The sequence below is a fragment of the Balaenoptera physalus genome (assembly GCF_965194825.1).
Source record: "Balaenoptera physalus genome assembly, chromosome: 8".
NCBI classification, from domain to species: Eukaryota; Metazoa; Chordata; class Mammalia; order Artiodactyla; family Balaenopteridae; genus Balaenoptera; species Balaenoptera physalus.
Window position 1 is genome coordinate 7317729 of NC_138887.1, and position 12567 is coordinate 7330295.

Sequence of the window (12567 nt, forward strand, 5' to 3'; positions counted from 1 at the left end):
AATATGCCAGCCAAAGGTTGAGACTATTTAGATAGTTAAATAACAAAACTCAAGTGTCTTCACCTGGATAGGCAAGAATAATCTTGACCTCAGCTAAATATATTTTCTTTTTCATTAAAGGTCATATAAAAAATGTAATGGCAATGTGTAACAATTAAGAGTAAGTAATATATGAGTGAATAATTTTTATACATTTTAAAGATTTTTTTATGTACCTAGGAGACAGGAAAATGTTGATTTTTTTTTTTTTTTTTTAAATGTCACATGCCCTGACTTTTGTTAGTAAGTAGTGGTTCCTGCATCCAAGAGAAGAGGCATACGGGAATGAACCTTGATGTGTGGGCCCCTCCTTTACGTTTTCTGCCCGCCCATTCCCTTCCCGTGAAGGCCTCGGCACCAGGCTCTGGAGCACAGTGAGCTGAGAGCAGCGAGGGTTCCCTTTCTTCTTGTTAACTTATACTATGTGATGTAAATAGTGGTGACCGGAGAGCAAATGTCACCCAGCTTCCCACAGAACCTCCTGTAGCGGCCCAAATGGAGCATAAAAATAGGCCTTTTGGAAAAGAGCCTGTGACCCTCTCTCACCCTGTTCTGGGTAAAGGAAGTGCAGGAAGGGGAAGCAGAGGGGAGATGGTGGGCTGGACATCCCGGGAGCCCAGAGGGAGACCCCCTCCTCCCAGCCCTCAGCCCAGGACGCGCCGTCTGCACAGAGAAAACCAGGAAGTGAGGCGGTTGATTTCCAACCACTGAAGGTATTATGCGGCCTCCTCTGGGCGTCAGCAGGAAAGAGAAAATGTGAGAATGTGGTGAGGAGGAACAGACTTGCCACTCTGCCAGGACGATGCCAGGGACCCAAAAGAGCCCAGATCGGGTTGGGCACCAGAGCTCTGACGTGCACGGGGGGTACAGCAGGGTCCGTGTGGTCCCTAGTCCCCCGACTCTGTGGACACACCCTAGTGGGGGCTGTGGCCCCAGAAGTCTGACTACCCTGGAGCCCCTCATGTAGTTGGTTTAGGACAGACAGACATGCTCTCTGTGGCATCCGGAGCCGAGGAAAGCCTGCCGGCCGCGGGCTCGGGAGGAAGGCCGCCGGGACCAACGCCCGCACGCTTGTCGCCTGCAGGACCTCCCTCATGTCGGAACTCTCCTCTGCTCCCATGGCCGTCACCGCACCCCTGAGCCTCCTTCTGGGTCCAGAGCTGAGAAGACGGAGGCCCGATCCCCACCTCCACCAGGCAACGGGGCCCACGTACAGTCGTCCTTCTGGAAATTTCACCTATCGTTCAACCGTGAACAGCAAATGTGCAAGTTGAACAAAAACCAACCAGGACACGGTCTGTCTGCTCTCAGGCGTGTGCGCTTCGAGAAATGAGGTGAATCCACGCAGAAGGGTCTGCAGGCTCGACTCACGCAGCCGGTGCCTCTGCCTGTGCTTGGAGCCCGATTTCGAGGTCCTTCTCCAGCCACGTGGGTCTCCCGTTCTTTTGTCTCTGGATTCCCAGCAGGGCCGGTGGCCAGCACCCCACCGCTTGGAGAATGAAGGGCGCACCCTTACCTCCCACGAGGCTCCCACTCCCGGTGCTGTTTGCATCTCTGAGCATGTGGAGGGGCCAGGAAGCCGGGGCCTCCACTCTGAGGTGCTTGGCCGCCCCCTTAGGGGTTAAATCCTGTTGCCCGGGCAGGGGGCAGAGGCTGATCTGACCGGAGGGAACAGAACCCAGCCACGTGCCCCAGAGTTGGCTCTAACTGAGTTAGGAACAAAGCCACTTTCATGGGAAGCACTGTGCTGGTTGTTTTCTGGAACAGGCAGCATGATAGCAGCACAAAGTGGGATCTTATTTCCCCTCAGCTTCTCCTCCTTTGCTGGGGCTCTTGGGCGCCGTGGGCGTGTGGTGTGGGATTCCTGAGGTGGCCGCGGCCCTGGGACTCGGCCAACATACGGCTCCCGTCACTGCATGGGGACCACTGAGAGTAACCTCAGTGCTGGAGGCACTGGTCCTGCGAGGAGTTGCTGTGTGCGCGCTCGTGCCACGTGCTCTCAGGCGCGGCCCGTGACACGCTCAGACAGCCCGAAAGCGGGTGCACTAGACTTGATGGACAAACCGTTTTTCTGATCCCGTGGTTCTGTGCTGCTCCTTAACGTGGGGTCGTAGGGGCTGCTTGGCACCTCTATCCTCCTCCTACTCTTCGGGCCAGCCTCCTGAACCATATTTCTACACTTTGCCCTGCCCTGTACTTTTCCGTCGGTGCCTTTGTTAACTCATTCATTAATTCATAGCATGACTGACCTGAAGCTCCCACCAGCTGCCAGCTCAGTGGAGGGGCCAGCAGTGAACACTGGGGGCTTCTCCTGCCCTATGAGCACGGAGCCTGTTTCTGAAACATTTTCAGTTTAGTTATTTTGAAGTCTGTGTCTTTTAACTCCAATGTTTGTATTAGCTGTGGGTGTTTTTTCTTTTCTTTCTTCTTTTCTTTTTCATTTTTTTGTTTTCTTTTGCATGTTTTTGTTTTGTTACCTGGAATGCCTGATCAGTTTTTTTTTTAATTAAATATTTGATATTATGTCCATAAAATTATAGGTAGATTGATAGATGCATAGATGTCAGATAGATAGATGGGTGGATAGGTGACAGATGGTTGGATAAATGGATGGGTAAATGGATGGATAGATGGGTGATAGATGGGTGGATGGATCGATGGATCGATGATAGATGGAACTGAGTAACGCGAGTGATGTGAAATTTTTTTCAACTTTATTATTTTCTGATCAGTCCTCCCTTGTTTTAAGGCAGAAAGCAAAATAACCTGTATTTCTCACAATATTATTTTATTGACCATGGTAGATTTGTCCAGTTCTCAAAGCTTAGTTTTAAAAACAAAGGCAAAATATTAAAAAAAAAAAAAAACCCAGAAATAGTGGAGATGCTAGGCTGTGAGCAGGACGGACATCGGGTCAGTGGACCATGTGAAGTTCCCTGCGGTGTGCGGGTGTCAGACAGGCAGGCTTTCCTGGTGTTCAGCTTCTCCTCCTCCTGTGACGGGGGTCAGGCCAAGTGGCCTCTGCACCTCTTGGGGGTGAAGACACCGCAGGCAGGGCCGTGCTGGCGGAGGGAAGTGTTAGCCGAAAGCATGCGACCCAACCTGGGGCACAGAGTGCCACTGGGCCGGCACGTTATGGAAAGTGGGTCTTTTCTGTGGTTTGCACAGAGGCCTTGCCCTTTCTAGAGTGGGAAATGGCTTACCTCATCAGCACGGTAAGTATATCAGGGCAAACTGGTCCTCAGGTGAGACGCTGGTCTCCCTCCCGTCTCACTGTAAACAAACATCATCAGCGGATGGTGGTCATCAGTACGTGTTGAGAGCTGCGAGCAGGGACTGGTCAGGTGTTTCTCCTTTTGGAAATGTGCCGGGCAAGAGGAAGCTGCCCTTGGTGGGGTCGGGTCACCTCCTTCTGCAGCAGAAAGCTTTGGAAGTGGCACTGCTCCTTACAGTCTGCTCGTGTTTCCTTGATCCAGAACCACGAGGCTGCCCTGAGATTCTCGGTCACTCCGTGGGGATGTCAGAGAGCCCTGTTGGACCCAAACCTGCGATGCTCCGGGCCGACATGCCCACGGCGCCCTCCTTCCAGCGGGCGTTCACGTCCTCCTGCACGATTTCTGGCCACAGCCCCAGCCAGCGGAGGGGGAGGTAAGGTGGCCTTTGAACCGAACACAGGCTGCTCTTACAGACCCCAAACCCAAGCACCACGGAGGGAAGGCGGGGGCTCGTTCGTCCTCCACATGACACCGGGCTGCCTTGTGGATTGACAACCATCACTCTTCCAAAATGCAGTCAAAATAAAAACTCCTGAGTCCACCCTCAGTGTTAGCAGGCGGAGTGCTCAAGGAACACACTGCACTTAGAGTCTGGGCACAGTGGCTAGTTCAGGACCGAGCATCCGTGAAAACGTTGTCTGAGCTGAGGCTGGAAAGGGGGTGCGGTGGCCAGGCTAGGAGGGTCCTGCCCGGGGCTGCAGATTGGGGTGGAGAGGGCAGGCAGGACGTGCTGCTCTCGGAGACATGGAATTTGTGCAGGTGTTCAGGAAAGCATGGGGGAGGGTGCAGGAACACCCCTCAGTGGGACTGGAGAACAGAAAGATTGGGCCACGGACAGAGAGAAATGTCCTATTTCTCCTTCACAAAGGACTGCCACTGAGCAAATTCAGATGCTCAGGGTAGGAATCATTTCTTAGTATTTTACTTGTGGGCACATTGCTCTACAGTCACCACCCTTAATTCCACCTCCTTTCTCTTTACAAAAAAGGGGGACATTGCGTTTCAGGACTTGACATCACACACAGAGCAAATACATGTTTGCTAGTGTGTTAGCTGTCTTTCTGTATTTCTAAAGGTAGAGTAATTTCCAATACTCTTAATATTGGAATTGCCTATTTTTGATATGGCAATCTCCTATGTATCCTTAATCAGCTGGTTTTCCTGCAAGCACTTAAGAAAACTGACTGTGTCAGGCACCTATGTTGGGCATCGGGAAGAAGAAGAGAACGGGGGGAGGGAGGTTTAAGCAGATGCCGTGGTTGGTGCACGCGTGGTGGGACCAGAGGGAGGACGCAGCTAATACCTGTGCACACGCGGACTCGGGCTTCAAGGCCAGGACACAGTTGAGCTCCGTCTTGAATTGAAGAGAAGAGGGGACTTTGCCAGGTGAAGAGAGAGGAAGGAAGAGGCACACAGGCTGGGGAGGCAGGGTCGGACCACCCCCCCCACCCCTCCCCGTCCCTGAGGCTGTAGACTGAGTATCTGGGGTGAACAGTCAAGTGGGAGGCTGCAAGGGCAGGGCCTGTGTTCAGATATTTGGGGAGCGTCGCGCTGCTGCAAGGGGAGCCTCGGCGCCCAGCCTCCCCATCCCCGTCCCCGTCACGTGGGAACCGTTGCTACTGTCCAGGCATCTCCCTGGCCGTGTCGTTCCCTGACGGTTTGTCTTTTGAACAGCCCTTCCTCGGCCGAGCACCAGTGGGTGGAGACCAGCCCCAAGTCCACGCTGACCCTGCTGGGGAGCAGCCGGCCCGGCAAGGACGGCCCCGGGCGGCCCCGCTTCCCGCCGGCCGAGCTGCAGACGTCCTTCCACGGCCCCGAGCTGTCCCTGGCGGAGCCGCCGGAAGCTCTGGGCCCCCCGGGCAGCCAGGCCTTCCTGAGCTTCGGCTGTGCCCCCGAAGGAGGTGGGCTCCCCCCCGGCGAGGACCCGGGGGCCTTGCTGGCCAATTCCCACGGAGCGTCCCAGGCCCCCGGCACCCCGCGGACAGCAGCTGAGGCTGCCGACAGCGGCTTCCTGTCCCACAGCTTTCTCACGGTGGCACCTGGACAAAGCAGCCACCACAGCCCCGTCCTGCAGGGCCCGGGGCTGAGCCTGCCCGGGCAGCCGCCCCTTCCCGAGAAGAAGCGGGCCTCGGAGGGAGACCGTTCTTTCGGCTCGGTGTCGCCGTCCTCCAGCGGCTTCTCCAGCCCTCACAGCGGGAGCACCATGAGCATCCCTTTCCCAAACATCCTCCCGGACTTTTCCAAGGCCGCCGAGGGAGCAGCACCTTCCCCAGGTAGGCGCGCCTCCATGGGTAGGGCCCCCCGCCCCGTGCTCACAGGTGCACTTGGGCAGGGAAGGACCCTGGGGTTACAGCTGGGCCTGCCCCGTGAGCCCCAGTGCTAGGGCTGGGCTGAGCGCCTTGAGAGAAGAATCCAGAGCCTTCCGGGGGTCTTTTCCATCTCACTAGCCCGAAGCGAAATACCGATCCAGAGCCGCCTCCTAATTCATCTCGGCTTGTGCGTTTATTCACGTTAGATTCATTCCGACAACAGAAAATGCACACATCTGTGGTGGTTCTGGTTTTGTCCCCTTTGACTTGGAATCAGTGTTCTGTGACAGTAACTTTAAAAAAAAAAACATTAAACAAATACATTTGAAATTTGATTGTGAAGTGTTTCAAATGTAAAAGATATAATAAGACACTGCCAGGAGTAAGCAACCCCAGCTTTGCTCTGTGTGCTTCCTGTCTCTCTAACTGTGTGTTGTTGAAATGTGCTGCAGGGTCCTGCTGTCTTTGTGTTTTCTGTTATGAAACAGTCCCTCCCTGCTCCGAGTCAGGCTTCTCCCCTGTAGTTAAAGAGAGCGCTCTCCCCAGGGCACCCCATCCTCGCCCAGGGTGGGACTTTGAATTTCTAGGTCCCTTTGAGGTGAGAGCTTGCAATGAAAAACGCCCTTCACGGTTATTGTTTTTGAATTCTGTTTTGCAGATAATCCAGGTGATAAGCACGTGTCCGTGAACTTTGTCCAAGACACATCCAAGTTCTGGTACAAGGCAGATATCTCCAGAGAGCAAGGTGCGTGGGCGTGACAGGGGCTCTGCATCCGGGAAGGAGGACGGCGGGGTGGGGGCATCAGGGTGGGACGGATGAGCTGGAGCAAGGCCTGCACTTCATGACTCGCCTTGAGGGAAAGGCTACGACCTTTAAGTTTTTATTGGAAAAGCTCAGTCCTAATGAGGGAGCCGGCCGGGATGGGCACCGGCCACGATCGTTCTAGCGTGTGGGGTGTAATTTCTGGTGGCTTCCACCAGCCAAGGTCTGGCCAGCGTTGCCAGTAATGACGTGATGAGAAGACGTCATGGGCCCCAGCCACTGGCCTGAGGGTCAGTGGGGGAAGGAGAGGTGTCTTTCTAACATCGTTCACGGGCACACCTGCCTGTGTGACACTGGAAAGACAAGCTGCTGGCAGACTCAGCCCAGCGTGTCACACACAGCACAGCAGCTCTGGGTGCGCGGTACAGTCGGAAGACAGCCGGCAAAAATGAGGAATGGTTAGTATTTTTGAGCAGCGAAGTCGCGTGTCACTTTTTACTAGAACACGAATAGAAGAGGCGTCCCAGAGGGACGCTGGCATGCCGTCGGTGGTGGTCCCTCTGGGGCAGCCCCTCAGGCAAACAGCACTCGCTCCAGCAGAATTCGTGGGATCCCTGCGACGTGCTGGCCCCGCTCACGGGAGCCGCCGTCCTCCCTGGAGGTGCCATCCTCCCTGGAGGTGACGACACGGCCGCCTGTGGGCTCATCACTCCCGGACGTCCCTCCGAGAGGATGACAGTGGAACTGGCTGGGGCTGGCAGATGCTGGCCAGGATGCCCAGAAAGGAGATTCCCCAGGGGCTGCTCTCAGCAAGTGGGGAAGAAATCACAACTGCTCTCCGGGGGAGTGTCTCTCAAAAATGCCTGGATGTGAACAGTTAAATGGCTGGAAAACAGCCCTGTCCAACGTTGTCATTGAAATTCTTCTACTCAGTTAGGCAGATAATAAAAATGGTAAGAATGTGCCTTTCTCCCCATGAGCTCAATGGGCCTATTGTCATTTCCTATGAGGGGCGCTCGCTTGGCCTGGAGAGGCTTCTGAGGCCCTGAATTGGCCTTTGTGCCGTGCGCTCCCCACGTTCCAGGCGCTGCTGTGGCCAGATGCTCCGTCCTCGTCCCCTCCCTGCTCTGGTCACAAGAACCCCCAGGACTGTGGCCCTTAGCTCCAGTGCCTCAGTGCCTCATCCAGCCCGACGGACCCTGAGAAGTGCTTGTTGGGGACCCTGCCCTAGAGTATTCTGAGCAGACCCTCCTCCTCTGGCGGCTCAGCCTTGCAGACCAGGGTGAGGGCTGGGCTGGGGCACCCCCTTCTCCGACTGAACAGCCGCGCTCCGGCTTCCGAAGAGGCGGGCTTGGTTGGAGAGCGCTAGGCGGGTCCTGCGGAATGGCGATGGGAAAGCCTTCCGCCGCCTGGGGTTCGGGGGAGAGGATCTGGGTGGAGGGCACCTCCCTTGGTGGCACCTGCTGGGCGGTAGCAATTACTGTCGTCATTTGTCTGATGTTAGCCACACATTTACAAACATTTCTTTGGGGTGGACTCCATCTTAAAACAGCGAATACGTGCATTGGGCATTGATTTTTCCAGTTGGACTCCGAAAGCACAACTTCCTCTATTTTCTAGGTATTTTGTGTAGACAACACCTACACAGATGAATGTTCTGTTGGGTGTGCCAACTTCTCCAGATGGAAGAAAGCCATCCGTGGGTTTTGTTGTAACTGCTGGGATATGCCTTTTTCTGGAAAAACTGTAATGAAATTTCAGGGAGATTCAGGAGGGGAAAAAAAAAAAAGCCCTATAGCCTGTTTTGGGGCACAATTGTTTCCATATTACTATGGCAAGATTAGTACCTTGGGACTTTTTAAAGGTGAACCTAAAAACCTTAGGAGGAAAGTAAAGTAGAAATTAAGTATGGTGGTTCCAGCCGCGCTCTCAGGCCTCTGCCCTCGAATCCTTGAGAACACCAGCTGCAGGGAGAGAGGTGATGAGGGTCCCTTGGGTGTGCCCGAGCTCTTTCTCACACCCTCAATGCGGGCTCATTTCCGTTCCAGAAACAATGAGTCCCGCATCGCCCTCAGGCTTCCTCTGCGGGCGCGTGAGACCCCGGCTCCCTTGTGCCCAGCTGGCCTGGCTTCAGGGATGGGGTCTGGGAGGGGAGGACGGGCCGGAGCAGAGCCGGCCTTCCCTCTGCTGCCCAGAAGTCTGCCTCCCATGAGGCTGGGGTGCTTTTTTCCACCACAGTGAATAAAATCATGGCTTACAAAGAAAAAGCTCTGGTGAGGTTATCACAATTGAAAACTATAACTTCTGTAAGTGATCTTTCCCCTACGTTAAAAAAATAATACGTCTTCAGCCCCCATATGCTATGAGACAAAATCAGCTGCGAAGGCCTGGGGTCCCCCGTGGTGTCCACCCACCCTCCCCTCCCCGGCCTTGAGTTGCTGGAGCAGCAGGTGGGCTTTCACTCCACTGCATCAGGCTTGCACCCCCCAGGGTCACACCAAACCCGCTCCCCTTGGAGAGCGCTGTGCTTTTCTGTCTCTCGTCCCCTACATGCGGCAGTGTACAAGCTCCTGCCTTATGGCCTTGTCCTGCAGGGGCTGGGGCAGTGCCATGGAAGAGTGTGTACAAGAAACCAATTGTTTCATCCTGCAGCCAAGCAAATGCCATGCCGGGGGATTGGGGCTGGAGTCGGGTGCACAGGGGGCCTGGGACAGAGGGCTTCCTGGGGTTATTTCCTGAGGCGTGACGGGGCTTCCTGCCACTCCTGGGTTTATGTCCGGGCCCCCCATCTACTCCAGACGGCGCCTTGGGCTCTACAGAAAGGCGGCATTTCCATGGCTGTAATTTTCTAGTGCCTTATATTTTAAATCCCTGGTTTTCTTTTTGTAAAATGGAAAGTTTATAAGAGACATTCTGAGAGATGTTCTGGTTACTAGAGAAAATTCTCGCTGGCGTCTGGGCTGCATCAACTTGAGGTTACTGTCACCCTAACCCATCCATCCCTCTTTCTTCCCGTATCCTGAGCGTGGGACCTGGGGGAGCCAGACTTTGAGCTTGAAGGGGAGGGATGTTCTTGTTAGGTGACAATCAGTGTGACATGCCTCCCAGCCTCACCAGGGGCAGGTGGAAGGTGCAGTGCCAGGTGCAGCTCGCGGCCCTGACTGACTGGGGACGGCCGCATCGATACAGGTTCACAGCCTCGTCCAGGCTGGAAACAATTGACCATAACTGCCACACCTGCCCCAGAGCCACGGGACGGAGGGCCACCTACCATCCCCCTGGGGCAAATCTTGGAATTCGTGTTAGATATCCAGTAACTTTTGGGGTACACTCACGGTCTTCAGAAAGTGGGATTGGAAACTTCTTTCCTTCTATTGAAAGTTGAAAGCGCACTTTCTAACATCTCTAAGAAAAATGCCACACGGGGAGACGTAGGGCAGGGCCACGGCGGGGAGTGCGTGGCAGCCCCGCCTGACTTCCCGCTCCGTCACACTGTGTGTACTGGGACCTGGTCTGGGCACCTGTGCCAGTGAGGCTCGGTTTCCTGGGCTGTCAGGTGTGGGGGTGGGGGTCCTCATTTGGCCTTCACAGGTGCTGCGGGGTTCACAGGAGTCGTGTGTGAAGGCAGCACCTCTGTGATCTAAAGGGACGGGTCACCCTGTGTCCCTGTGTCCTTTACGGTCAGGCCCCCAGGAAACCTCGGGTCATCACAGAGGCTTCCCTCACCCTTGTCACGGCCCTGAGTGGAGGCAGGCCGTGGCCTCCCCCGGCAGACACTCACGTCTCTCTGTTCCCCTCTGCAGCCATCGCTATGCTGAAGGACAAGGAACCCGGGTCATTTATCGTCAGGGACAGCCACTCCTTCCGAGGCGCCTATGGCCTGGCCATGAAGGTGGCCACGCCCCCGCCCTCCGTCTTGCAGCTGAACAAGAAAGGTGGGTCCCGCCTGCTCTTCTCAGCGGCACCTCGCCTGTCAGTTACCTTTGTGCCCGTGAGATGGTGGGTGACCTGGAACAGCACTCACAGCTTTTCTTCTTCTTATTCATTTTTTCGGGTGTATTTTGGTAAGTACTGTCTTGGCTCAAGAAGGAAGGTTAATTGTTTGTAAATTTTTTTTTATTGCTTTGTTGGGTGATCAGATGTCAGAGCAATGGAGCAAGTCCTCTGATAAGGCATCTTTGCTCCCATTTTCAGCCCTGTATGCCTCAGTTCCCTCCTGCTTCCTGTGGGTAGACATCTATAATAAATCCCTGCGTGTCTTCTCACTATCTGTCCACTGCACACAAACATGCGTTTTTCCTTTTCTCTTACATAGAATGTGGCATACTATATACACGGTTCTTGTTCCTACACCCAGTAGAGTATTTTGATGGATTGAAAGTGAGGCCAGTGCAAGCCTGGAGTCATGAGATTATCCTTCCTTAGGGGGAAGGACAAAGCCTTCTTCCTCTCTGGTCCAACACTCTGCACAGGTGGCAAATACTAGCCGAATACCGTGTAATACGGGCAAGGCTTCTTCTTACCTTTTTAATGTTCTTTGTCATGAACATAACCATGTATAGAAGAGTTTGCGATGCCTGCATGCACAGGTAAGCATTATTATGAAGCACACAGGCATGTACCCAAACATAGGTGACAACCTTGTGGGGAAGCCCCTACATGCCCTTTCCTGTGTGTTGTAATCCATCGCCACCATTACTTTTTGGTTTCCAAGGATCCTGGATTTGGACTAGGTGAGGCCCTTCCAGCGGCCCCTTGTCCTTCTGACATACCCCCCATTAGTCCATGAGCACGCCAGCTTTCTGAAACAGCAAACGTGTTTTAGGCTTACTTTGTACTTTCCCTGCCCCAGCCATTTCTCTAAAGATCCTTAGTTCTTTTTATTGGGGAACGGTATCTAGAAACCAAGATCTAATCGCTAGGTTTGCTCTTTGCTATTGGAGTACCACGCCTTCTCTCTAGGACCTGAGCTAGGGAATGTATCATTTAAAAAAATTCCTGAGCTCATGTTGATACCACCCATTCAAATACAATATCACTAGGTCGTTTCTCACCTCTCCTTCAGGCACGAGCTCGGTTCCCAACAAATCAATACACTTACTCCCTTTCTCTGTCCCCTAATATGTGGTTTCTGGTTTATTCTTTTCTTTCTTTTTATCGCACCCTGCCCCCCTTGCCCTTTTTTTTTTTTTTTTTACCAACTATGCCACAAACTGTAAGGAAAGGGAAAAGATTCTTTTCCCCTAAATGGAGATTGTGGAGTGGAATGTCGGCAAGTTACATGGCTCTTCCTAGGGCACCTGGGCTCACCTGGGTGGGGCGAGGGTGGATCAGGGTAAGCACAGATTCTGAACCTTTGGTGTTTAAACAAAATGACACTCACCTGCTTCACTCACGCTCTGTGCCCAGTACCAAATCCTGGGATGAAATCTCTGCTTAAAGCTTCCTGGAGAAAATTGCCTTGGAGTGAGTTTTACACCTTGAAGAATGAGATTTGGTTTCCAAGGGGTCCGGCTTCAGGCATGGCCAAGGGGTTTTCAGGAAACTTAGATGGCCGGTTTGGGCAAAGGTAGTGGTTGTGTGAATAGAAGTGGGGGGCGAGGCTGAGAAGGGGCAGGTGATTCAGAGCCCAGATCCGTGGCTATTGTCATGTCTGGAAGTGAAGGGGGAGAAGGCTCTGTGCAGATCAGGCAGAACAGGGGAGCCTTGGAAGTAGGGCCCCAGGGCATCCAGAACTCCTGCATGAGAAGCTCCACCAAACACTCCACTGGCTTTCGAGTGGCTTAAACAGAGGCTTTTGCAGCTCAAGAGCTGACTGGGCCCTGAGTGTGGAGGGTGTAAGGTGTTTGGCGGTATTTGGAAACATGCTGAGTGATGATTGTATCAGAACAGAGTCTCAGGACTGGAACCTCTGAGGGTCTGTGGAGACAGGGATGGGTGATGAGGGAGCTTGAGTGATTGCGTGGCAGCTCCCGGACTCCTCGGTTTCAGCTGAAGCTTTTAAAGCAAGGCCAAAACTTTTTTTTTTTTTTTTTTTACTGCATGCACTATCTTTTTGGAAACACAGATGGTGCTATATAATTCTTACCTCCAGACCTGCATCCCGCCTCTAAGGCCCACTTTGTCTCAATCTTCAGGCAAAGGCAACAAAATAGAGCATATTAGAATAGCAGACTTCAGG

At 53.6% G+C, this 12567-nt stretch overlaps 1 protein-coding gene across 6 annotated transcripts in view; it reads left to right on the top strand.

Moving 5' to 3' along the window:
* Positions 1–12567, top strand: part of TNS3 (tensin 3) — a 234898-nt gene that overhangs the window by 203503 nt on the left and 18828 nt on the right. For all 6 annotated transcript variants that reach the window (XM_082471501.1, XM_082471502.1, XM_082471503.1 and 3 more), the window contains 4 exons: positions 3516–3687; positions 4989–5587; positions 6282–6368; positions 10190–10321. In XM_082471501.1, coding sequence (XP_082327627.1) covers positions 3516–3687; positions 4989–5587; positions 6282–6368; positions 10190–10321 — 990 coding nt within the window. The remainder of the gene's footprint in view (positions 1–3515; positions 3688–4988; positions 5588–6281; positions 6369–10189; positions 10322–12567) is intronic.